The sequence below is a fragment of the Haliaeetus albicilla genome, chromosome Z (assembly GCF_947461875.1).
Source record: "Haliaeetus albicilla chromosome Z, bHalAlb1.1, whole genome shotgun sequence".
Classification (NCBI taxonomy): domain Eukaryota; kingdom Metazoa; phylum Chordata; class Aves; order Accipitriformes; family Accipitridae; genus Haliaeetus; species Haliaeetus albicilla.
In genome coordinates this window covers 32,320,967-32,348,247 of record NC_091516.1, presented here as the reverse complement: position 1 = coordinate 32,348,247, position 27,281 = coordinate 32,320,967, and the positions used below count along the sequence as shown (strand labels likewise).

The window sequence follows — 27,281 nt, the reverse complement described above, 5'->3', positions numbered from 1 at the left end:
CCCCCTGAAGATCTAACAGAAGCCACACAAGATCTGTAGCTCTGCATAATAAATGTTCACATATTATAGCATCCACAAATCTACTAAAAGAATAAGCTAAGTAGATATAATTGATATCAAAGTAGTCCATGATGCAAATATCTTATACTTTAAGTAATCAGACTTTAGCGACACTAAGATAATCTGATTTTGCACAGATCATTAACTCATAGCAGTTAACACCGAATTTGCTTGTATATCAATGTACATCACTTCTCTGTCACAATTTGATTTCTGATATAAATAATGGTTATACTCAGAATGCAATTGTTCGCAACTACTCGATCACTTTTTCCTCAACACTGATGTCTATCTATGATACTTACACATGACTTTCAATTTAATCAAGGGGTTTTAGATGGTAAAGTATGCAGCTGCTCCAACAGCAAAAATATGTGGGAAAGACTCCATGCCGCTTAAGCAAGAAGCTTGTTTATTTCTTTATGAAAACGGAAATAACAATAAGCAATAGACAGATATTTATCCCTGTATAAACAAAAAGCTATTCAGACAAAAAGCTTTGTCTTATGTGACATGCCATTCTACCCTTTGCCCTAAAACATGCAGTTCCTTCCCTCCTCAACAATTAGGAAATCTTGTATTCAAACAGGCAGGCAAATTGCTTGGAAAGCTGTTATATTCCTCTTCTCGGACCAAAGAAGTCTAGATACAAATTCAATATCACATGGAAGGAAAAGCTTACAACTCTCTAAAGATGGACAAAACATTGCTCGATGCCAGGTAACTCCACAAAACTTGAGAAAGAAAAGTTTTGCTCAAGTGTTTGAAAAGAGTAAAACAAAACCCATAAATATTTTTCTTCAAGTGTTCTAGAATGGACATTCTGTCTCTCTGCAAGGCCACAATAGTGTCAGTTACTATCTTTTCCTGTGTTTTCTTCAAAAATGAGTGAAAACTGAATGGTTGCCACTGTAAGGCCTTATCCAATGCTTTACCTGCAGCAACATCAGTTCAAATCTGCAGAATCTACAGAATAATTGCTTGACCTTAACGAACAAAAAATTAGTATTTCACAGGATCACACTGCGAACACAGAAACACCAAATGAACATACCTCTTTTTTGGTAAATGCTATTAGAACAGTCAGTAGTACCCGGGTAAACTTGACTCTGCTGAACACAGCTAAACACTGTTGATGCTGTAATAAAAATATACTGCAAATTACTAAGCAATATGCATTAAATCCTGAAACTTATTAAAAAAAATTTGTAGATTCATTAAAGTACGCTCTCTAGTCTTAAAAATATGGTATCTAATATGATTCTGAAGAAAATTTATGGGATTTATAGAAGAAATCTGTACTGCTGTCAGAAAAGCACTAACACAAAAATTACTAAGATAATTTGGGTAAAGCACAGCCACTGGCTGCATAGCTATCTCCTAAGCAAATGCCATTCACATCTCAGCTTAAGTGAACAACCACAAATTATTAAACAAATTTTCTGTCCTTTTTGCTGAAGATATACGTTAAAAGTTATTTCTGAAGAAAATAACATTACTGGGAAAGGAAACTCACACCCTTCTAAATCAACCACATCAACTACATCAATTACCACTTTTTCCTGGAAGGAGCTACACTGCTTTCATTTTCTCTTTCTACTTTCTCCCTTGACAGTGAGGCTGCCAGCAGTAGGAAAAGCTGCTCGGAAGGAACTGAGGGAAGAAGGTACAGGATAGGTAAGATCATCCACTTTGCTGATGACTTTTTCTTGAGAGGTAGGTGCATAAATGGCAGAATTGCAGCAGCATCACTATTCTGCTGTTGGGATTGATGCAGAACTCTACCCCTTCAAAGCGTAAAAGCCTACCTGCTAGCCTCAGATTTGCTCAGGGCCTTGTTTACAACAGCTCAGATATGACAGTAGTAGCAACATTGGCAACACACATTTCTCACAAGCTGTTAACTACTGATTAAAGTAATGAGGTACTACTAATCCATGAAATCCAGAAAAAAAAAAAAAGCAAACAATTCCTTACTTCAAGTTCAACTTCTGGATCTCTCTCTTCTCCTTGTCGACTTCGAGTACTCTAGAAGGTAAAGGAATTTCAAATAATTTATTAAAAATTGCAAAGGGAAGCTACTAATAAAATTCCTTTACCCTCTCCAGAACATCCATCTGTTAAATAACCCTAAAAGTCAGTTTGCAATTTCAAAGCCTCTTAATATAGAATCTAGGTACCTGAATGATCCAAGACTCTGCTATCGTAATGAGACCTATCTCAGTCCACTCTGCAAATAGGCAAGGAAATGGAATGAACATTTCATATTGTAAAGTGTGGTAAAGGAAGATTAAGTGATTAGTGTATCTGTGTAAAAGCCAGAAATTCAATACATATTTTCTGTGCTCCAGCCCAGTGTTATCTTCTACATCACAATTCCACCTATTACTAGTGAAGCAACTACTAAAGAGTTTAGAAGAGTCTGAAGACTTCAGCATCTTTAGCTACAAGGCAAACTACCACCATGTTATGCAAACCATTATGGCAGTTCTCCAGAAAAAAACAGCACCATTTAATGACACAAAACTGCCACATTCTTCATAATCCAAGTCCGTCCCCCAAACCTATGTTAAGTACACTTTAAGTATAACTGACAAGGCAAACATGAGAAAAATACCTTCACTCGTCTTTGCATGTCATCTTCTACATCTTTTAGCATACCTGGAAAAGCCACAGTAAAATTAAAAGCTGAGAAGCATTCCTAGGTACACCTACAGCACTCAGGGGAAAAAGGTTTTGAGGGGAAATCAAGTTTTGAAGTGCTTTACATACCCATTAGCCAAAGACTAGACAAAAAATATTCTTGTGAGGGACGGTGGGGATTCCTCGCAAGAATACATAAATCAGAGTATAAACTGACTGATCCAAAGCTAAAGTGTTCACAAATTTTCTAAAAATGAATCAATGGAAAGCTCAAGTGTGTATCATAGCACATCGAAAGGCTTACTCACATACTTATGTACGTACCTAATAGTATACGTATTCATAGCTTTAGAACTACCAGATTGCTTTTTTCTCAAAAGCAATCTGTTCAGATCACAACAAATTGTGAGGCAGAGAAACAGAATTCAAGCAGTGCACTTTCCAATGGTTTGTGTCTGTCCCAGACCTGGATGAGCTTGTGCCCAGGCACTTGGCTGGCACATCTAAAAGCACTTCTTTTGCTTCTCACACATTTAATAAAAAACCCCTTGAACCTTCTCTTCAAGGAAAAATAATTTGATCTGTCTTTTTACCAAGCCACTGACTTTCACAAGACTAATAGAAAAACGTTACATCTGAGGTTCCTACCAATTCATTAGGTTTGGTTGACAGTAACCAACATGCTCAACAGAGGAGACTGATGGAAGATACACAGAGGCACAAACTGTACCTGTAACTCTAAGATCTGTCACACTGTTGGCCATCTTAAATCCGTAAGTCATTGACTGAAAATCTTCCTAAAAAATAAATATCAAAGAGGCAATATGCAGTGAAATGTAAACAGTAGTAGTTACATTTTCAGGTTAGGGTTTGGTGTTTTCTTTTTGGTTGTTTTGGTTTTTTGGGGTTGTTTTCTTGTTCTGCTGGGTTTTTTTTTTTTGTTTTGGGGTGGTTTTGTTTAACATCAAGTATATAAAAGTCCAGTTTTATTCTGCACAACTGGATACACCCATGGTTTGGGTGACTTTCCTGCCCAAATCCAGCTTGGGGCAGTTATTTTCTGCATAAATCCTTAGTAACAATATGCCCTTCATATTTGCATCAGGTGCCACCCTATCAAAATGTTACAAGAACTATGGATACAAACTTAACCAATTTTAGATATAGTCAGTAAGAAGTGACTCATCCAAACTCAGAGGAAACAAAAATTGCTATGAGTTCAGAAAACCAGATTCTGATTCCATTGCTACATGGACATTTCAGACAAAAGACAATCATGGTTATTTAAAGTAGAAAAATAAAAGATTAAACAGGAAGATAACCACAAGTAAAACTGATTTCAAATTGTTAGCCACAAGGCTTGCATTGTGTAAAATATGTGACTCCAATATTCCAGCAAAATACAGAAAAGAGCATGAAACACCTTCATTGAAGAAAACTGCATTTTAAAAAGATCAGGTCTAATACTTTTAGGGGGATGAACTAATGGTCCTACAGTATCCTCCAACCAAACAGTAATAAATTTCTCTAATATACTGGGGTTTTTGCATTATGGAGCCTATGAATAACGTTACATATTTAACCATAGGAGATATTGAAACACATACCTCCTCAAAAACAGCTGCTTTGTTAACCTTTTCTCTGGCAATATCACAGATTTTTAGGATCCCTAGAGCAAAAGCCTTCATAGCAGGATCTTCTATAAAGTCTGGATTATGAATATAAAGGCACGTGAATACGGTCTGTGCCAAGGAATGTCCCTCTAACCATGTTATCTAGGGAAAAGAAAATTAAATGTTTTACTCATGACAGCCAAGTCCTCATTTTTATATTTCCATTCTTTTTCCACCTTACTGTGCTTCACTGAGTCACTAAGGAAGTCCCTATCATGGCAACCTTCCATCTAGCAAAAAAGGGCAAGAGAAGGTCTCCGAACCTTTAACCTTTGCTCATCTGCTGGCTGTGGCAGGCAGTAAGTTACTAAACCCTATAACACCACCAGATTCTGGTGTTGGATAAACCTCTTCCACAAAGTTCAGGTCTAATCTCTATGACTTACACATGACATTAAGTTAAGAGACCACCAGATTTAGAATCTTTCTCTATATAAATACTGAATGAAAAATGCAAGTGGCTATGAAACAACTCGGCAATATTCTGCATGTTCTCTTCTACAACTTACGGTTTCTTTTCACGATTCCCTATTTCTACTACTTTCATGCTGCTTTAAGCTACAGGGGAAGCTTCAGTAATTTTAACAATTATTTCTATCTTGAAATAGTATAAGCCACAGCAGGATCAGATTTTTAACATGACCACTGTCCCTTTTCAAAAAAAAGTCAGTATTGGTGGGGGCAGGGAGGGGAAGAAGACAAATTATGTTACACAATATCAAATATACAGTGACCTTTGCATGTCTTTTTGGACTAAAGCAGTTTGAAATGTTGTTTTAAAAAACAAAGTAATTTTATTGATGTCATTTTAAAGAGTAACTGAAAATAATTTCTATCATTTACTGAGGAAATTAAGACATACATAGAAAATCACAATTATTTGGTAATCACAATTACCAAATAACTGATAATTCACTTATTTCCTCTAAACAGATTTCAGCATTTTCTTTCCTTTCTTCAAAATGCCACTGTAAGCTCAGTCAATATTGACTGTACAGAAATGAGCAACTGAGTGCTGTAAGTTACTGCACACTCACTTTCCAACACAAACACCACTATGCAGCAGGCAGTCAGATACCATGCATTTAAAACACACAAATTATAAAACCTTTTTACTTGATTCAAAATGCTACCAGTTCTCTTTCATAACCATTTCTTATAATAAAAAAAAAATTAAAAAAAAATCAAAATTATGCCTCTTACAATAGCCAATACAAGTACCTAAATGGAAATTAAAATACTAAGTACTTATTTTCCACTCGATGAATCTTTTTTCTCGAGTTCTACTGTTTTTTCTTCTTTTAAACTAGATTAAAGGATTATATTTTGAAAGCAAAACCATCTAACTTTAAGAGCAGAGAAATGCTTACCAAACAACAAAAACATGTATCCATTATTCCTACCAGCTCAGGTGAAGTGAGATCCTTTATTTTAATGGTGCCATCCTTAGAAAACAAAGAAAGAAAAAAACCTAAAGACTATGGAAGACTATAGGCAAAATACAACTTATTATTTGTATAGCTGAAAAGGAAACTACAACTTGATCAAAACTTCAGGATATTTGTATACCACTAGCTTTATTGATCAGCTTCATAATGTGCCTCAAATTCGGGAAGTCTTTGCTTTCCCGTCATTGTGTTCAACACTGATCAAACATAAAGCTATTCAAAGAGTAAGCTAAAATAAAATTTCTGATTTATAAGTAGCCAATAGAAGTTTAAAACCAGTTAACTGCCAACACTTAAATCACAAAACAATATGTACAATCATAATAAAGACTGAACAAGGAATAATATGCAGGAACCATTCTTTGAAAACTGCCTTTTATGCTGCAGGTACCTGTAGAATTTTATTGCCTTCAAGGTCAGGACCAAGAAGGCAGCAAACCTACTTCTTTGATTTTATTTGTCCAATGTATGCAATTCTGCATACATTCTACATGACTTAGATGGCCAATATTTTACACAGAGTTCTTTTACTCCATTCAAAACAAGGTCCGTGGTAAAAACCATTTCTTCCTCTGAGTGCATTATTTTTTCCAACATAACAGAAAGTCTTTCAACCTCCGTCCACCAGTCTATCTTGACCACACATCAAAAGTTAATCATTACTGTCAATGTTGTTAAATTAGCCAGCTTCTGTTCAATGCTAATGAACTGATAGTCTCATAAAGTGTTAATTTCCAGCTTTTGCAAGAAAGCTAGTTTCCATTCAGCTTAAAGAGGGACTAACCAATACATGTTCATATAAAAGACACATTTTGGGGAAGCACAGGGTGACTTGCAAAACCATTTCCGAAATTTATTTATCTGAGGTATCAATACCCAACAATTTCACAGTACTTTTCACTGCAAGAGTTAACAACATTGTGTTAATGTAGGTAACAAAAAAGGTAAACATCACAAGCTATTTCTTATTTAACTATCCAAAATAAAAAAGAAAAAATTCATTTTAAGTAAAGATTGAAAACATTAATTATGTTGAATTGTGCTTAACTGCAATTTGATAAAACTATATCGCACTTTTACAGACAATGTAGGCAAAACCAGGAAAGTCACACAAACCTTAATAGCTTGCTCAAAGTTAAGAACCTTTCTATTAACTTGGTTTCCAATCATACCAGCATCCATCTTGGGATCCATCATTTCAATGGCAGACATGGCTTCAAAAAGACCAAAACTAAGAATACCAATAAAAAAAAGTTCTAAATGTAATTATTTTACACAAAACAGTCTTCACAAACCAATGTAAAAGAACATACAATGACAAACCGTACACTGTATTCTGACTACAGACAATAAGGTAAGGTATGTGAACATTATTACCGATCTTCAGAGATCATGTTTTTCAGGAATTTGAGGATCTCGCAACAAGTAGGTAAGAAAATGGAAGCCTAAAAGTAAAACTCTTAGCCTTTTTTTAAAGCTGAAGAACATTCCTGAGCCAAATATCCCACTACTAAATCTATGCACACTTGCTTCTAGACACCTCATAATGATAAAGCACCTTTTTAAAATCACATAACATAATAAACTGATATTAACTGAACAAGCTGTTCTTTATTATGCTACATCCCAAAACCCAAGTAACATATGTCCCCCACAAACTAATGACAATATACATGCCACGTACTGACAATAATATACATTGAATATACCAGCTTTGTTTAAAATGGGCATGTTAAGAAAACTGACACAAAAAACCCCAGCATGTGACAATGGATCACCTGTAGTCAAGGCATAAAAGCTTGCAGGAGAACCACACCAAATGAAGACTGCCCTACAGAAGAAGGGATATAGTGCCTCACCTTTGGTATATATGATATTCATCAGAACTGCTGCACAAGCCTTTATTATATAAAAAAGGTTATTGCGTGTGGCACTTTCTAATTCTGAAAAGCGTATGTGCTCTGAAATGCTCTTATGTATAAAATTACACCTCAGAAACGTGCTTTGATTCTACTCAGTAACTACTTGGTGACATCCTTGCACACGTTTTTAAGCAGCGATATATTTAATAGTGTGCTTCCATTTTCTGAGCTATTAGTCTTAAATAAGCACTTTCTTCTTTATGCAAGTGAACAGACTTGTGTGGCTAAACAATTTACTTTTATCTTTAAAATATTTTAATCTCACGTCATTCTTCAATGAATTCAGCAAGATTTTAGCACATGCTTTTTTTTGAAGTGTATTTTTTCTCAATCTGTAGACCTCTCTATTTCTGTTTTACCATGTCATTTAAGAGTTATGTTAAAGCACATGGATTGTTTACCCTAAACTTGTTAGTGACATTTGAGGTAACCAAATTCAAAATATTAAAGTCTTTCTGGCATTTTTTTATAAAAGCATGTCCAATAAAATAGTTCAGTAGGTTCAGTAGTGTCAGCACCACTGATCATTAGGTGTGCTATAAACTTCTAAACTACATTGATTAACTGAAAATGTAATGTTATACTGGTATGACAAGAAACGTTCAGCATTCATACAGGTGCATCATATACATACTGCTGAAGACGAGTGGTATTCTAAATACTATTTTATTTGAAGTAAAAGTTTAAAAAAGCTTAGTTGATACCAACTTGCTTATTATGACTTGCTTATTAGTGAACATTAACATATTTGCATTATCTAAAAACCTGAACTATCTTACAGGCATACTTACAGCTTGTCATGAAGCAGTTCTCCTAACTTCAGTTCTACAAAGGAACAGAATAGGAAAACCAATTACAATCATCCTTCTAGCACAACTTTTCCAGGATAGTCTTGTCACCCACCAAACTGTCTTATGCTAAGAGAGAACAAGGTGTGGGAAGCAGACCAGACATTTCTACTTCACCTTCATTTGCTTTTACTGACAAAGCACTTTCAAGACTGAAAGGCTAAAAAACCCCAGTTGTTCACAGAGTCTTTCCTCATCCCTTTCTGTTATTCCAACAGTTAAAGGGGTTTTATAATTACCAAAGAGTAGCATCTGAATAGCCTGGAACACAGGAGAGCCGTTTTATGCGGATGTCTGATTTTCTCCAGGAGAGTTTACTGAAAGGCTTGCTTTTCCTCATTACTTTTAATGAAGCCTTTAGATCTATTTGATAGGTACACAAACAGTGTATGATTAATATATAGGAATTATTTGACGGCATAAGGAAATTGTGTTTATTATTATGTAATATTGTGTGTGGTAAGTTGCAGTTTTATATTTATTCTTCCATAATGTCATCATAAAATCAGCTGAAAAAATAAAGTCGTCGTCATAGTAAACTAGCACTAATATCTAACAACAATAAAGGCACCGTTTAAATGGAAGCAACAGCTTCCCTGTGACTGGGATGCACTGCATCTCCCCAGAAGCTCAGCCTTGTTTCAAAGATGAAAAATGATGCACTGACCAATTAAATGAATAAATCATTGGACCCTACAGATCCAAAAATGTACAGGAAAAAACAGACTGTTGATTCTGCATGGATGAATGAGGCTTCCATTTGGCAGAAGAGAGAGAAAGAAACCTTTGCAAAGAAAAAAAGCGGGTGCAAAAATGTGTAAGATGAAAAAACATGACTGAAAAAAGATATTTATGTAATCTGGAGGAGGAAGCAAGGTGAGGTTCTTCTGATATTTCCAACCTCACAGTTAAGTTAAACACAGGGAAACACAGGTAGTTGCATTCATCTGGAGCTCGAACCTGGGTCAAACTATTGCTTAAAACACCTCAAAGAACTATGCTTAGTCCCCCAAACGATTCCAAGTTTTCTTAGAATACAAGCAGTACGACTGACCTCTACAAGCTTCTTCAAAATCCTGGGTTATATCTATCCAGCTTGTATTACTCTTTTCCATCTTGTCAGGCACACCGAGTTCCCATCCTGAATCATCATCTTCTACCGAAGCTTTCATAACCATGATACTGCACCTTTAAATCTGTATCAGAGACACTGTACATTATGCATGAATTAGAAAAAGTGCTTCATGGGAGTAATTCCCCCCCCCAAGAATCAGGTGAGAAAGGAAGACTAACTAACCTGATTTCATTTAAACAGCTACCATTACATAAAACCAGCCCAAAAAAACTTATTAATAAAAATTCTTTTAAAAAAAATGTTTTCTTATTCACTGTTTCTCTACAACTAGCTTGTAGGCTATGAAACCTCAAAAACTAAAGACACCAAAACTTTAGCAGTACAGAGCCATAATAAAGAGTGTACTCTCAAACTGGAAATAAAATGAGAAACAATGTCAAGAAATCCTCTTACAAGAGATGTAGATATCACAAATTTTTGTTGTTGCTTTACACTATTAGAAATACCTATGTCCTCCCACTGCTCTGTGAAAGGAATCAAAAAGAGGGAACTGTAAAACAGACCACACACAAGTTCGTCATTCACACAAAGCATGTCCAAACGAATTTGTGAAAATGGGCGTATTTCCTCTGACTTCTTCAGTAGAACGTAATATCAAGATTATCGCAGCCATGTTAAGCAACTTCAGACTGGAATATAATTTTTAAACGCTACCGACTAGTTATTTCGAACTGGTTTTGTGCTTTCGCAATCTCACGATACGCGGGGCAGCCCAGAGGAATTTTATGTTTAGCCACTCAGTCTGCCTTTGAGATATCGGCAGTGCTAAACCTGCCCTTATCTAGTCGGAGATCTTGCACGAGACACCAGCCCGGCGAGCTCTAAACAGCCTCATCAAAGCCGCCATGGAAGCTTTAAACAAAGGCCCCCGTGGCATGAGACCTCCCAGGCACCGGCAGTTAACAAAAAGGGGGGGGGGGATCAAGCGGATTTTGAAAACGAGTCCGGGAGTCCCTTCGCCCGAGCCACGCTCAGCGTCCCTTCGCCCCCTGTCAGTACGTGACTAGCCCTCAGGCGACCGCAGGGTCTGCCAGGCTCAGCGGTCTGGGACGAGGAAATTACGTGGGAAACTAATTAAAATAAATGGAAATCACGCTTGAATGTCAGGCGTTAACGCCAGCACAGCCAGACGCTCCCGGCGCCGTCTCGGCCCCGCTCCTTGCAGCCTAACTCCCGCCGGTCGTCGGGCGCCGGTCGTCGGGCGCGGCGAGCGGCCGCCCGCTGACAGGCCGGTCGGCTCCTCCGCCCCGCCGCCGGGCAAGGGGCAGCGCAATGCTCGCCCGCCCGCCCGCCCCGCCGCGGGGCACCGGCGCCGCGCCCACCCGCCGCCGAGGACTCCCTTCCTCCCTCAGCGGGACCGGCTCTGCCTGGCGCCCCGGCGAGGCAGGCGAGGCGAGGCAAGGCGAGGCGAGGTGAGGCGAGGCGAGGCGAGGCGGGAGGCAGTCGCGCTGCCCCCGGCGGCGGCGCGGCGCGGCACACCACGACCCTCCCCGCACCCTCCCCGCCCTGGGCAGGGGGCCTCACCCGCCGCGTCCCGCGCCGCCGGCCCGCTCCTTTCTCCCCGCCACGACCGCCTGAGCCGCCGACCGCCACCGCCAGGAGCCCGCGAACCCTGCCCCAGGATCCCAGCGCAAGCGCACACACACGACGGGACTCCCCCCGCGCCCCTCCAGAGAGGCGCATGCGCTTACCACGGCTCGCGGTGCGGGGCGGGGGTGGGGCGGGGGGGGGTGGGCGGAGGTGGCGGTGCGAGCAGGGTGAGAAAGAGCGGTGGCGTCGAGCCCGGTGCCGGCTGGCGCGCGGGCAGCCGTTGAGTCCGCGCCGTGGTCTGAGGGAGTGGCGGGCTGAGGCGGGTGCGGCAGCGAGGGCTCCGCCGAGCTCGCTGCCGCGGAGGGTGCCCTCAGCCCCGCGTTGTGTGGGAGAGGCGGGGGGGAGTCCCGGGGGGAGCGGCAGGACTCCGCAGACCAGGGGCGCCAGTACGCTTGGCCCGGGCTGGGGAGGAAGAAGACTTGAGAAGAGGCCCGAGGCCTGGCGGCATGTGGAGGCTGCGGCGGCACGGGCACGGGCATGGGCGGGGGGGAGACCCTGCCGCTTAGCGAGGGCAGGGAATCTCCGTCTCTACGTCTGTCCCAAACGGTGTCGGCGAACCGCTGCCAGCGATGGCCCGGTTCCGCCTCTGCAGGTACGCGCGGTGCCCGCTCTCAGTCCAGCTTCTGGCGGCCCCCGCTGCCCGCCCGGCGGCCGGTCGCACCCTGGTGCGATTGGGAGTTGGGGAAGGCGTGGTGCCGGCTGCTGGGTTTTGGGGGTCGTGGGCTGAGCGGGCGGCGTGGCTCAGCCACGCGGGTCGTTCTGGCGGTTTTCCGGATTTGAATTGCCGAACTGAAAGCAGACAGACTTGAGGCGATTTCCCACCCCCCCCCGTGTCAGCCGCTTCCTCCCCTTCCTTTTGCCCTGTCCCTTTTAATGAACCATATCTGCGAGAGATTATGTAACTGCGTTTCTCTGCAGCGTTTACTCACATGTGCGGATTATCTCTTTTGTGGGGCGGGAACCAGCTGGCATGTCTAAGGGAAGTACATTTTTAGAGCCATTTACAGTGGATTTGATCTTTATTAAACTGAATGCTTCCAGTGTTTCTGGCAAAGATCATCAATGTAAAAGACAGTGGCTGATGTGCTTAACTAACCAAATAGAGGCTAGCTTAAGTAGATTTTTACATCCCATGTTATGAGGAAGTGTCTTAAATCCGTCATGGAGGAGAGGTCACCTCCTGCAAGTTATTTTCAGTTAGCTTTCCCCCAAGAAGCAGGTATCCCAGTAATTTTCAAAGATTATTCTTTACCTTTTGCCTTGCTTAAAATACAGCTGATTCTTCAGGAACTTACAATTGCTCTGGATGCCCTTGTTAATGGAAGTAGTTGGTGCAGTGAGAAAAGGAAAATGGAGATTTGTGAAAGTATACAAATGTTTTCATAAATAGAAAGAAGGTGACCTTAAGTTGGGCCAAAGTCTATTTTAATTCTTGCTGTTCTTTAATGTGCCTATATATGAATGACTTTACTACAGGCTGTTCCAGATTAAAGGCCTGTTTAAAAACAAAACAACCTTAAAAACTGCTTGAGTTTGCAGCTTCATAGTACTTAGCTGACAGCTTTGTCCTAATATGAGCTGTCAAAATCTGGTGCACTGATAACAGTAGTCAGGATATGAAGAAGTAGCAACATATTGCCCTCAGTGCACAAACTAAATGATAGGCATAAATTTTATCTTTTTAACTGTGTGTATGGAGGTTCTTGTTTGACTTAAACTCATGAGATTCACTCTTGGTTTTGTTGTTTGGGTGTGGGTTTTTTTTTTTTGCGTTAATATCCTGCATACATAAATTAAATGTGATTGTCAGAAGGCATGTGGAGAAAAGTGGCTGACTTGGTATCAGCCTTTTTGAAACATGGTGCATTACTTCAGAAATTTGTCCCCTTCCTGCCCTGAAAAATAACACCCACTCCTTCCCACCCTCAATCTCCAGAACACTGAAAATGAAAATATCCACCAGGGTACAAATCTATACGTTCTGAATTACTCTGTGCAAAGACTATTCATGGGTTATTTTATTTGTGGTATTACAGAAGCAAGAGTAGCTGAATGAACCACAGATGTGAAGCTGAACTGAAATGCTTTTGCAGGCATTGAAATACAGAGCAGAGTACAAAGGATCCTCTCAATGGTGAAAAAGAACAGCAGCTACTTGGAAAAGTACCAAGTGTTCTAATTGTTAGGGAGGAATGACATATCTAGAGATAAAAAAACCAAAAACAAATTCTCCAGTGTGTTTGCAGAGACAAGTCTTGGCTTTCAGATGAGGGAGTGATTGTTTTTCAGAGTTGAGAGCTGGTAGCATGTTTGTTATCTGGAACTGATTTGGTAAATTCAGTACACAGGAGTACAGAAACAGGCAAGGCCTGTTAATACGGAACAATGAGTAGCCAGGTGGTAATTACAAAGGAAGCAGGTAGAATCTAATAATGCTTACATATTGCTACCCATTAAAGTATTTTTAAGACCTTTTTTCATATTCTCCTTGATTTTCCTGCTCCCAGAGGGGATAATGATTAACTTTTAAAATTATTTGCGATTATTTTAGCTGTATGGTCTGAACCTGGAAGTCATACTGTACTGCTTACATAGCAGTAAATGTTTATTTAATAGACTATAAACATGCTGTTGGGAGTGGGAGCCTGTCTTTGAAAACTTTGGTCTCTACATAAACATCAGCAATCTGTCACTCAGTTGCTTGTATTGCCTTGTCAAAAATAGTGAATGAATGCAGTGTGATTTGTGTAAATACATAAGCTGTCTTTTTAGCATATGATGCTGGACACTTCTGATGTACTTGCGTTTCCACACTGTGTGTAGCTTGACATATTTCCTAAGTGCTTGGTTTGTCCTATGTAGTCCTATGACTGAATTCCCCACAAATACCAAAATGAGACTTAATTTTGTGTGGAACCTGTTCTGCTCCACAAGGCAATATTACTGTTGCTGCTATTTTCAGAGAAGGAATGCCTGTCAAGCTTTCACCTTATTTTCAAAACACCACAGGTGTATTATTTTCTCTGGCTAAGTAAAATGTTAATTGTTTGCAATAGTCTTGTATGCCTGTTAAAGATTTTACTTGAAATGTTGTAAAATTTGTGAAATCAAAAGAATAATGAACCATTATATTAACTTCATAGCATCAGATAAATGTTTAGAATTGTATTCTGTTTAATGTGATTTTTAAGTATATCTTTAGAAAAGATTCAGTGGATAAACTATTCACTTTTGCACACAGTAATGTGTTCAAAAACAGTCTCATATAAGTAAATTGCATCTGAATTGGTCTTATTATGGAAGAACAGCAGTGGCCTGCTACTGCATTTGTACACCAGAGTCAAGTTTTCTAAAGGTGAACTTGTCCTCTGTAGAAGTAAATCCTAAACGTGGAATCACTTTGGCGGGGGAGGGGGTGTGTGGTGTAATCTAGGTTCAGTCAATCAATGACCTTTTAACTTCCCATAAACAGATGTTTTGCTAGTAAAAATAGGAGTTCTGCACAGAACAACTTTTTGGGTGAAATAATTAAGATAAATGCAGGCCTGCCCCTCCCCCCCCAAGCTTTTATCTTCTGCATTCTTTGTTTACATTAACAGTGAGAAAAGTGAATGGGTTTCAGTAACTAATACAAGTATTTGTATTATTACTGTAACTTATTCTTTCTTAAATGAAATTACACTTTTTCCCAGTCTTAAATTAATTGGATCTACTGCTGTGTCCTCTTTCTTCACTAGAGAATTCTTGTATTTTTAACTAATTCGTTTTTGTCATGTGCCAGGACACATACAGAGCTGTTTAAAAACATTCTTGTCTCAACTAACTTAAGTAAACTGACTTTGACTTCAGCTTTAAAAAATTTGGGAGGTATTTATCTACACCCCCCCCTTATTTGCTCTTTATGTGCCAGAGCCTGCCTGACACTATTTTTGTCTCTGCCTGAGTCATACTTGAGTTTATTCCACGTCTTCCGCTTTACTTTAGACAAAGTTATGCATTTAAAATAATTCCATTAATAGAACTTCACAGAAAACTTGTAGCTGTACAGTTTGCTGTTCAAAGTTTTCTCTCTTAAATCTTCGTCCAATGTGACTCGTTAAGGAATGAGTGAGACTGTTCCTACTGGTTGCCAATGTGCTGCTAAATTCCTGCATGCTGAATATCTGCATTCTTCTCATTCATGCTAGGTGACTGGAGAAACCTGTTAAGGTAGGAGATGGGGGAATCTCCTTCCAAATACATGTGTATGTTCCAATTGTAACCCATAGGTTTACAAGTCCTGGGAAGCATAATTAGTGTTGAATTATTTGCTGGAGGAAGACCAAGTGAATAATAAAATCAAAGGACAACTGATCATGTGCTTTAATTACTCCTATCCATTCATGTTAATACTGTGGGAAGGGGACTTAAGAAAATGTAATGAAGCATTTATGCATAAATTATATGGTAATGGACTAAAGAATGTTATACCACTTTAAACTTGAATTAACTTCACCAAAACTCTTGTTGGCTTTCCTGATTTAATGGGTAGAAATTGGCTGATGCTAGTTAGCTAGACACCATGCATTTAACCAGGTATCTCCCATCTGACACAGCTACGCGGAAGTCGTCCCCTACTACTAACCTGTGTGGCTCCTGCTGACTTGCAGAGGCTTGCAGCTTTGTTCTGTGTCCGGAAGGTATAGATGTGTATGTTCTTGTGCAGATCATCTGTGGACTGTTGCATGCGTGATAAGCAGAACTTACCTTTCTAACACTGTAACGCTGTCTTGAGTTAAAGGAGTGACAAACGGTAACTGTAAAAAATTCAGGTGAATCAGCCCTAAGGAAGAGTTGCTGACTGTCACCGGCAGTAGAATGCGGTGCTACTTCCTAGGCAGTAGAAAAGTCTTGGATATCTTTGTTCCTGTCTTTGTGAGTGGAATAAATTATGGTGTGTAAGACAGTAGTTGCAAATCCTGTAGCCAGGTGTATGTATTTTGTAAGGCAAGACGAATAAAAGTGTGTACAATTTAAAGGATCTGAAGTCTTGCTTTTTCACTGATTAAGAATTGGAACGGGTAACTCCATGTTTACACGCTGTTACTGGGAGATGAACCTTGCGTATTTGTATTAGGGATTGTGCCTTTATCGTTAGCTATTACTAGCAGAAATGAGATTTGAACTGGATGTCAATTTACCAGCCTTCACTAAAGGGCTGCTGCTTCTTTGTAAGTTTTTTAAACTGTCAGTATAAAGATTTGACCTCGGGATTCTTAGCAGTTTCCTTTCTTTCTTTGAGGAACTTCATGAAGAAGGAAATGTTACTTCTGGGTTGTTACAGATCAGCAAGTGTCAGGAAGGGACACTGAACTGCCCACTTTCAGAAGTCATCAGTGACACCGAGTGGCTCACAACCGGGCACACAAGAGGTTAATTTACCGGACAACGTAACTTTTTTTTTTTTTTTTTAAGCGTATGAAGCATTATTTCCCGTTTGCAAAGACCTGAAGGCGGGGGGGGGGGGCGGGGAGAATGAAGCCTTTGGCTTTTACAAGTCACTCATCTTGAGTTTTCAGCGCTTCCTCGGCGCCCTGGGCAGTCGCGATCTACGGCTTCACCTGCCGTGAAGGGCCGGGTGTGGAAGTTCCGCTGGGCCGGGGGGAAGGGCACCGGGAAAATAAGGAAAGCTGGGATGCCAGCGCCCGGTCCGAAGGGTGACGCTACCGGCGAGGCGGGTTCAGGCGACTTGTCACGCTGATCCTGCAACCGTATGATTCCCACGCGCCTCCCGGTTCGTGCAGCCGCTGCCTGAGGCGGCCCGGGCCACCGGCGAGGCGCCTCAGCGGCCGCCAGGAAGGCCCGCAGCAGCACCGCACCGAGGCGGGCCGGGAGAAGGCAGCCCGTGGCCAGGTGAAGGACCTTCCCGTCTTCCCCTCGCAGCCTCCTCCGGCGCCGCCGCGAGCAGCCGCCGGCTCCGCTCCGCTCCTCTACCTCCGGGGCGCCCGGGGCCGGGCGCCGGTGCCGCACAGGCCGGGCACCGCGCTCCCCCCGGCGGCGGCGGCGGCGGCGGCGGCGGCGCGGGGCGCCTGCGCGAGGCCGGGCCGGGGCGGGGCGGGGGGCCGTGACGCGCTGCGGTGCGGGCAGGTTCCTGCCGTTGCCGGCGCTCGCATGAAGACGGCGGGGGCGTAGCGCGGAGCCGCCGCCCCGGCGCGGCACGGCGCCGCCGCCCGAGCGCCGCGGGGTGAGCGGCAGCCTCCGCTCTGCCCCTCGGGGGGGGGCGCGGGGGGGGCTGCGGGGCAGCCTCAGCCCTCGGGACGGCGGCTGCCGCAAAGGTGAAGCCCCGCGGGCCGGGCATCGCCCTCGGCAGCGCGGGCCGGCCGGGCCGCAGCGAGGACAGGGCCGGGGCGAGGCGAGGCGAGGTGAGGTGAGGTGAGGCTCCCGCGGGGCGGGGCCGGGACCGGGACCGGGACCGGGACCGAGGCGGGGCGGGGCCCGCCCCGTCCGCAGGGACTTCTCCGTTGCCGGCCCCATCCCGGTCGCGGAGCGGCGAGTGCGCGTGGGGACGCCAGGCCTCGGCAGCTCTTTGCGGGAACGGCGCCGTGCGTGTTCCCACCTGCTGAGACGGGTACGTGCCCTACGGTGGGAGCGGTGCCAGCTTTCGGGGCCTGGCCGGCGGGGGGGGTCGGGTCGGGTCGGGTCTGCCGGCGGGAGGGGCTGGAGCCGGTGGCTTGGCGGCGCTGAGCCCGCCGGTGACCGCGGGGCGCGCTTCCTCCGCGCCCCACACTGCGGTGCGTGGCCCGTTCGGAGGCGCTTCCCGGCTCTGCCGGGCGGTATTACAGCAAAACTTCAACGCTCCGCGAAGCGGAAAGGCTGTGGGTGACCCCCTGTCCTGCTGGCCTCGTAACGCCGTGGCTCCGTGGCCCCGGCCCTGCCCTACCTTGCCCTGCCCGGCGGGATAACCTGGCGTGTGGGTATTGGGTGGAAAACGCGGCGGCTGGAATAACACTTGCTTCTTGAGCCATGAGGCATGGCCTGCCGAACGTCCGTTTAACTTCACGCTCCTTGGGTACGAGTTCATTAATATTTTGGGGTGTTTTCCTGCCTCCTCTTACGGTTGTGGAAATCTAGCACAGCAAGTGTTTCTCTAGGCGTCCGTTCAAATGCTTGACAGAGAGAATCTGAGAAATAGGCTGTGTATCGGGGGGTGGGGTGGTGTGGTGTTTTTCTTGAGCATAAACTGTTTTCAGACACTGAGCTTTGTCAGATGTTTAGGGATCCTGGCCTGGGTGAACTTTTATTTTGTACACTTAACAGCTGTAAGCCTTCAGTGGAATGTTATGGGCGGAGATGAAATTCTTCTGTGCACCTGTATGGTGTAAAAATGCTGTGAAGCCTCTGTATAGCCTTGTGGTATGAATGTTGATTTTTGTGTATTTATTTTAGCGTCATGAGGGAATTAGCTCTCCAGTGATGTTCTTTTAGAGAAATACATGCGTACGCTACCTTTACAGGTTATATTTCATGAAAAGGCTTCCCTGTTTTGCAGGTAGCTTTCAGTGTGTGTTTTGCACCTGCATATAATGATGGGTGACAGGATGCAGCTGATGGGATAGCCCCACCTTCTGGTTAATCCTTCAGTGAAGTCATACTTGTGACCTAGGAGTTTTTCTGGAAATTATACCTCATGATGTGCATTGTGACTGCAAGTGCAAGTCTGTGTTGGAGTATCTATTTATTTTGGGGGCTGGGGAGTGGCAAGATAATCTCCTTTTCTGGAGACCTTCCTATTTAACATCAAGATAATTTTATCATGTGCCCCTATTTCAGCAGAACAAATTTTTGTTAGTTTCTGATGTCTCAATTCACCACTGTGACCTTTTTTTTTAATACGAGCATAAAATAAGGGAAGTACAATTTTTTTATTTGAAAGCTTCCTAAAAATAAGTTTCTCCCTTTTTTTTTCAAAAAGGGAGGAAAGGGTCCGAAACCAACAAGTAGTCTTAGTGTGTGAAGTGACACCTGATCTATGTTTGTGTGAAGTGATACCTGATCTCAGGCTTAGCTTTCAGTTCAGGTTTTGGACATGGCAGCACTCGTAGTTAGTATTCAAGCAATTCACAGATTGTCTTCCAAATGGAAGCTTTTGAACTTGAAAAATATTCAGTTTTCTTGGTAGTAGATGGTATCACACAATCAGCTGATTTATATCAGTTAGCTTACTGCTGCTGGGAGCAACTTCCCTGAAATTATGCGTGAGAAACTGCAATTAGAGAGGGAGAACTTGGGAGAAGGCTGTCTGAAGTCCTCTTGGCTTACAGAAGTAACTTTCTATTTCACCTCATGTTTAGGTTTTAGTCTAGGAAAGACAGTCAGCTTGCAACTCAACAACTTGTCAGCAATGTATCTTATGATGAGAGACTTTGCAGTCTTTAAAATTCATGGTGATACTCTGCTGGACATATCTGGGAACCACCTGTTTTTTGGCTCTCAATATGTTACTTGAAACTTCTCCTTGAATTCCAATATCTGTGAGCTGCTTGCTCTTAGGAGATTGCTCCTGTGATATGAATTGCTAATGTCCGAAAGAACTGAATGCTGCTCAAGTCATCCTGGCCCTGGAGTATAACTGCAGTAATTGAAGTGTTTGAACTCCTTAAACAACTGAGAGGGGAAGTCAGGTTTCTTGGAGTGAGTGTGAGAGTGCTGAACAAGGCAGCTGCTTGTATGAGTGCTTAGGAGGGATTTGTAATGGCAGTGTATCTCTGGGTATGTTTTCAAGCCCTGCCGCTATCCACAGCTTAACTGTCCAATATCCTGTGCTAAGCATCGAGAAGATTATGAACTGTTCAGTGTGTGTCCTGGATATGTGGACAATTCAGCATGGTTTACATTTGGAAATACAGTTTTGTAACAGTTAAACAGAGAAGGGCTGGGGAAGGGGCACACCCAAATATCCTTCCTTTCTTTTGCAACAGCTGCAGAAATGACAGTCCTGAAACTGTCATCCTAAAACCTTAATGCATTAAAAAGCACATATAAGTTTTCCCCACATTTTTAAAAAACCTTATAACTTATGAGAAGCAGGATGCCTAGGGTTTTGTGTACTGGAGGTAGGTAATACTGTTTTAATTGTTTCAAGTATAATTCATAAGCTAAATGGTACAAATCAAGGTTTTGAAAGCGAGAATGGTTGCTGTGAGTTTTACGAATTGCAAGATGATTGTGTTTCTGCATGCTAATGAGGTTGAAGGGCTGGAAGTGTATTTGAGTAGATAAATCTGTAGCTCCATGTTGCAGATTTTTTTTTTTTTTCATTTCTTCTTTTACCTTCTGGATTAAAAACAGGCCTGAGGATTTGCTTTAACTCAGCTGGTGAACTAGCAAGTTGAGATGTTTGGGTTGGTGTCTTCACAGACTGACCTTAGCCATCAAGGAGCAGTTACTGGGTTAGGTGCTAGAAACCACCTCTGACATTTAGCACTATATCAATGAAGCATTTCCAAGAGTTAGGCAAAGTTACTGGGATTCCAGTTCTTGTTCAGATTTTGGTGTAGGGAAATGCTTAGTTCCCGCGATGACTGTCCTTTCTCTCCTGGCTATTTTTATTGCCCCCCTCTGCCTCCCTGTGCCATTCACCTTCTACGTCATGAAAGGGTTATGCTGGCTGGGCAAGAAGTAGCTGACTTTTGCAGCATTTCTGTGAACTTAAATCATGCAAACTTTGATTGTGATACTCTGTGAGCCTGGTGATGGCAAGTTTGTCCTGTCTTGAGGAGTAACCTTATGCTTGCCATGCAGGTAACTTTCTAGGAGCTTCTTTCCAGGCAAGAAATGAAGTACTGTTTTCTTATTTTGCTCTTTTCCTGATAAATGCTTTTTTTTTTCTTTCTTTCTTTCTTTTTTTTTTTTTTTTTAAACCATTCACCTGTATCAGACTTCGTTTTTACAGTTAAGTGGACTGGTGGTAATTGGCTGCATGCCACAGTTTGCAAGCTGCTGTACAGGGCTGTGGTGCTTTGGTCTTCTTTGAAGCTTTATGTATGTCATTTTGAATGTCTGATTATATACTGCAGTTTATCTAGTAACATCAAAAAGTCAGCACTTTGCTATAATGCAGCAACGGGTAAACTAATCAGCTGGCTTTTTTGTTTCCTACTGTAAATATTTATAGCAAAGGGTGCAAAGAAAAGGCAGTAGCTTAATTTCAGAAGTATTTTTTCTTTGACTAGTAAAGGTTGTTAGCCTTTCCAATGTATTTTGAATTTGAAAATTAGATTCTTTTCCACCAAAAACTTAAGATTTTTTTTTTCTACTTAGAGGAATTGTTAGCTTTAGTCATTAGATAAAGGGTTATTTTATGCCATTTCCACATGAAGTCTTACATCTAGAAGAAAAGTACCTCTAGTTTTTTATAGTGTCTTGAACAAACTTTTTCTCATGGAAGAAATACTTTTAACATACTCTTAGGTATATTATTATTTTTTGATGACACTTAAAGCTTTTTGTACTGCTGCGCATTAAAGTTAGGAAGAGATAACTCTTAGGAAGAGATAACTGTTTAGTGTGTACTCAAAGTCATTCTGTCCTAATTGATGCTTTAAGAAACAGCTGTTCCTGAAAAACGTCTCTCTCTGGGCTATTGACTAGGACTTTAATTCCTATGAGGCTTCCACAAAGGAAGATTGGGGGTGGGGTGGGAAGTCTATGTTTTTGTTTCCCTGTGCTTGTAGAAGAAGGTTTGGGAACTGGGCTAGGAATAGGCAACTTTGGAAAACAAATTTTCACTGCCATGTTAGTTGTAACTCTTTAGGCATATGGGTTCTGTTTACTAGATTGTGGCGGAGTACAGTGTAGGATTTGCCAACTTTAAACTTAAGTTGTGAAGTGTCCTGGTTTCGGCTAGGATAGAGTTAATTTTTGTTTTAGTAGCTGGTATAGTGTTGGTATTTTGGATTTAGTATGAGAGTTATGCTGATAGCACACTGATGTTTTTGGTTGTTGCTAAGTAGTGTGTATAATAAATGAAGGATTTTTCAGCTTCTCATGCCCAGCCAGCAAGAAGGCTGGAGGGGTGCAAGAAGTTGGGAGGGGACACAGCCAGGGCAACTGACCCAAACTGGCCAAAGAGGTATTCCATACCATGGGACGTCATGTCCAGTATGTGAACTGGGGGGAGTCAGCCGGCGGGGGGAGGGGGTCAGGTCGCTGCTCTGGAACTAACTGGGCATTGGTCTGTGAGTGGTGACCAATTGCATTGTGCATCACTTGGTTTGTATATTCCAGTCCTTTTATTATTATTATTGTAATTTTATTATTATTGTCTTCCCTTCTGTCCTATTAAACTGTCTTTGTCTCAATCCACAAGTTTTACTTTTTTCCCCCGATTCTCTCCCCCATCCCATTAGGTGGGGGGAAGTGAGCGAGTGGCTGTGTGGTGCCTAGTTGCTAGCTGGGGTTAAACCATGACACAAACTTGAAGGATTTCCCCAGGTTTTCAATCACTAGAGTTTTAAGTTGGATTGTAGATAACCAAAACCTTTATGTATTGTACTGTGGATTGAGCTTTCAGGGTACAAAGCAGTACAAATAACTGTGGCATCTCAAAATAGTCTGTGGGACTTTTAATCTAACATTAGGCCTTATGTTTTTATTAAGGAAATTGTTCACACCCAATAACTTCGCTACTTTGTATGGCTTTAAAATAGAAGTGTTTTCTGTCAAAAGAAGTTTTGCAAAAAAATACTAGTGGAAGTTGTCACTTGGGGTACTGGATCAGGAAACAATACGTCATGTGTGAATGAGTAAATGATTAATGGCCAGAGGGGTTTTTTAAGGTATAATTGCTAAGCACTTTGCAAAGGGACAGTCGTGCTTATGGCACAAGAGATTGAGACTGTGGAGGTAGCACTGCTGTATTAATAGCAGTGGCCAGTTCTTACTCCTGCCAAAGGAAGAGCGCTGTGCTGTCCTGGTGAATGTTTCTTGTGTAATCTCAAGTAACATACTGCAGTCTTCCATACTGTGCAGGTGTATTTGGGGAGTTTTGCTGTACTTAGGATGCTGGTTATCACGGTGTTGACCTGCTCTCTACAAGCATTCTGGGTAGTTTGCTTTTTGGTACTGAGACGGTGACTTTTGCTGTCGCATGTTGCTGCTCATCCTAAATTTTGAACACAGGGCCTATTCATACAAATGTAAATTTACTTAAGTAAATAGTCTGTTCCTGCAAACAATTTACTTCTATGTTTGTAAAAGTAAGCCACAAGTAGTATTTTGGAATTAAGATTGCCTAGAGCACAAATAATGCAGTAGTGTTTTTATATGGTTGTGTTTAAAAAGACTTTTTCACTGTCTTGAAAGAGTATTTCAGCCTACGAACAGCTTCTGAGACTCTGGGGTATGTGAAATGATATACTATCAAAGGCCAGTTTGCTTCTGGTTTAATTTGCACTGGGACTGGGGGGACCTGCATGTACTTCTGTGAGAGGTAGAAGTGTCTTTTGGAAGCATACCCCAGAATGCGGTCACCTCATCTAGTGGAGGGTTTTGATTTAGCTTTTTTTCTGCCTAGCATTTATGAAATTTTAAATCATTACATGCTTTCTCAGTTCATACCTAGGGTTTCTCTGTTTAATTTTTTTAATTCATTGCTTTTCGACACAATTCTGTCCTCTGAATTTTGTATCCCTTTCTTTTTCCCATGCTAGGTTGGTTTTTTTTTTAATAGTGTAACATTTACAAAGATTTTGCTCAGCTATTTGCTTCCACTATCTGATAAGTACACAGCAAAGAAATGACATATTAGCTGTGCGCTTGTTAATGGTTGCTTTTTTTAACCTTTCAAATCAATAACTCTGTGATGAGCATAAGTGAAGTCTGAGCTCTGGCTTTGAAAATACTTTGGGATGTGCCTAGCTTTGGATACAAAGCAAAACATGGAAATATCTGTATATGAACAGTCTTACAGGTTTTGGAGACTTATGATAGATATATACAATAAAACTGAAGCTTTGTTTTGGCTTTCAATGAATATGATTTGATATGTGGTTTTTGCAACTCGTGATAAAATGTCTTATTTTAATATATAGTGAATAGACTCCAAAAATAGGCCTGTCTTTCTGTATAAAGTATATTAGTTAAGAAGATGAGTTTCTGGAAAATAAAAATACAGAAACTAGAATATACTGCAAGTAGAACAGATTTAATAGTATCAATAAACTGTGCATATCCATAGTTGGTTTTGATTTTTCTAGTTTTTTTCATGAAAAGAACTGTCTTCTTTGGAATGTAGTTACAAAGTACTCTCTCTGCAGGGAAGTCCTGGTATTAACCAGGGTAAATTTCAGAGGTCTCTGGCTTTTTTAAGAAGTTTATTTTCTGGTTTTTTTGTTTGTTTGTTTTTCTTGCGTGTGTGGTTGTGTGTGGGGTTAGGGTTTTGGTGGTTGGTTTTTTTTTTTTTTGGCTTGAGTTGGGCTTTTTGGGGGGTGGGTGTGGTTAAGAAAAGAAAATACAAAGATACTTCAAATTTTTTATTTATACTTATCCTTCCAAGACAGGCATGTTCCATGTTAAATTATTTTGGTCAATTGAAGCATGAGTTCTGTATGTAAACTCAGAATGCCCTCCCGCTTCAGTAGCAGACATTATCTTTTGTTTTCCCTAAGAGAGAGTTCTAATAGCAGGATTTTAGCATAAAACCTGTTTTTTTTTTTTTTTTCCACTCTCCACAGTCTTGAGAGGTAGGTGTTATCTGACATGCTCTGTACATGTTACTTCTGAGCACTGGTTTTGTGGCAGAGTCATTTTGCCCTGTCTGACTAATACAGCTCCCTTTGCTTGCCAGTATCTTGCCAGATACTGGTAGATTTGTCTTCCATGGCAGTCATTTGAAAACATACTTTGGGGGAGATTTTCTATTGCAAGAAAATGGGCTTGATAGCAAGACAGTCTGGCATAATTTCCAAATATAGATATATATTTTAAATGTATGTGTAAAAAACTTCCAGTTTCAGTGGAAAAGAAAAAACAAGCAACCATGAAAGCAGAGCTGCTGTTGGTTAAAATAAAAGTTTTCAGCCTCAGATGTGAGGTTACGTTTTGTTTAACATATGAGAATTTCTTTCAGATGTGATGTTAGCAAAATGACAATGAAAGTGCTCAGCACTGACATGTTGTAATGGTGACTATGCGTTTTTTCTTATTATGATTGTAAATGAGTAAGGATTGGAGATTGGTTTTCTGTCTGCCTGCTTTACTGTCCATTAGTAATTAATGGGAGATAAAAGGGAAAACAATTTAGAGTGAATACACTTCACTGCTGGTTCTGGTGCAGTTGAGCCATGCATTACTGTACTGAGTTTAATTTGAATTCTTCAGTTTCATTTAAAGGTGGCTGTTCAGAGCATGTAGAATTCCACCGGGATGGCTTGCAATAAGCAAGGGGAATACTCACTTTCCCCTGAAATATGTACATTAGTTTAAGTACCAGAATCTTAAAGAAGATGCAAGAAGAGTTTTGTGACAGTGCATGCGAAGTATTTGGTTAGTAGCATTTACTTTTCCTTAATTCCCTCTTTCCATTATTAGGTAGATGATGGAGAGTAAATCTGATGATTGGGTAGCTTTCTGCTCTGGTATGAAATTCCTGATACTTGCGTGAAAATGAAAAAGGATTCCTCTAAGAGAGAAGACAAACAAGGGAAGTGGGGCAGGCACTGGCCTGATTTTAGTGAAGAGGATTTTTATTTATTCACTTATTTTTTGAAATAGATAGCATTTAGGTTTCTCTTCCCCCAAAGCAGCATATTTAGGATCACAAATGTAAATGAATGCCTAAAATGGGAATGAGACACTGCTTTCTGGAAGAATCAGGAGCCAGTTTTGACTGTGTATCAGATACAGATAGGTGAGATCAAGGAAAAAAAGAGGACTTTGTTTGGTGTCTCAAATGGAGAGTTTGGACAAGAAACATCATGTGTCCTTGACGTGTGATCTTCAGGGGTTGCAGTAAGGGAAAAAACCTCAAACCTGGCAGTTGGCAAAGAAAAGCCCAAATCTAGAAGTTTCTTCATCCCCAGGAGAAGAACTGGGCCTCGGGCTGTTTATAAAAGAAGGTATCAACATCTGGATTCTGTGACCCTGTTCATAATACTGTTATGTTTTCTTGCAGAAGCCCTGAGGTCCAGTCACCTATGCTAGCAGAATGGTATTAGTATTGAGCATTATGAGCACAGTACAAGAATTACGAAGTTCCCTTTTACCTCCCATGCAGGTCACTACCTAACTTGTGTCAGTGGATTTTCCTCTGAATCCTGTTACAATGACTGAGCAGTATTATTGCTGGCTTGGAGAATCTAAGCATCTCCATGTTGTTCTAGCACATACAAACCAACTTAGTATTCAGGAAGATGGTGTCCTTATGAGTTCTCTGTAGTCTAACAGGCACTCCCAGTGATGCCTAATAGACACACCTGAATGTGAGGTCTGAATGAAGTGGTGCCAGTTTGTTTCTTTAGCTGTTGTTCTGAGCAAAAGAAAATGTGCTTTGTGATAGTGCTCACCATTTTGTGCAGTAGCTTCGTGGTTAGAGTATCTACCCAAGAAGTAGGAGCCTGGGTTCCATGTTGTTCTGTTACATTTCAGCATGTGCCAAAACTTACATGAAAGGTAAATTCTGGGGGGGTATACTCTGCCCTTTTGCGTGAACTTTGCCAGTGAGTGGCAAAGTTTCACAGGGCTGAAAAGATGGATCAGTGGAGAAGGTGAGTCAGTGGCTCAGTGATAAAGAATTCACCTAGGAGGGAGGCAAATACGTGTCACATTAAGACATGTCTTTGATTTTTTGGGGGAGAAAGGAAAAGGTGAAAACTATATATAATTTTTGCAGTCCATTTAATTTATCTTAGTGTTGGTAGCATTATTACAGTGAGTGCAGCTTTCTGATTTGGAACTTTACAATTTTGGAGAAATTTCATATGAAG

The 27,281-nt window shown here is 41.4% G+C and overlaps 2 protein-coding genes across 13 annotated transcripts in view; one reads left to right on the top strand and one right to left on the bottom strand.

The window, feature by feature from the left end:
- Window positions 1-11,383, bottom strand: part of NAA35 (N-alpha-acetyltransferase 35, NatC auxiliary subunit) — a 33,046-nt gene extending 21,663 nt beyond the window's left edge. The window contains exons 1-10 of one of the 3 annotated variants that reach the window (XM_069775884.1): window positions 11,254-11,383; window positions 9,649-9,804; window positions 8,538-8,571; window positions 6,941-7,055; window positions 5,747-5,821; window positions 4,311-4,478; window positions 3,434-3,500; window positions 2,678-2,721; window positions 2,038-2,088; window positions 1,115-1,198 (exon numbers count right to left, since the gene is read on the bottom strand). In XM_069775884.1, the coding sequence (XP_069631985.1) occupies window positions 1,115-1,198; window positions 2,038-2,088; window positions 2,678-2,721; window positions 3,434-3,500; window positions 4,311-4,478; window positions 5,747-5,821; window positions 6,941-7,055; window positions 8,538-8,571; window positions 9,649-9,772 (762 nt within the window). In that variant the 5' untranslated portion in view covers window positions 9,773-9,804; window positions 11,254-11,383. The remainder of the gene's footprint in view (window positions 1-1,114; window positions 1,199-2,037; window positions 2,089-2,677; window positions 2,722-3,433; window positions 3,501-4,310; window positions 4,479-5,746; window positions 5,822-6,940; window positions 7,056-8,537; window positions 8,572-9,648; window positions 9,805-11,253) is intronic. The other 2 variants (XM_069775885.1, XM_069775886.1) reach the window with 2 other exon arrangements.
- A 5,759-nt stretch (window positions 11,384-17,142) lies between these two features.
- Window positions 17,143-27,281, top strand: part of AGTPBP1 (ATP/GTP binding carboxypeptidase 1) — a 76,215-nt gene continuing 66,076 nt past the window's right edge. For 3 of the 10 annotated variants that reach the window (XR_011323288.1, XM_069776658.1, XM_069776657.1), the window contains exon 1: window positions 17,740-17,926. The gene's annotated coding sequence lies outside the window, so the exon portion shown is untranslated. Of the gene's footprint in view, window positions 17,212-17,420; window positions 17,634-17,737; window positions 17,927-24,627; window positions 24,650-26,470; window positions 26,573-27,281 lie in introns of those variants that run through there. The other 7 variants (XM_069776655.1, XM_069776651.1, XM_069776652.1 and 4 more) reach the window with 7 other exon arrangements.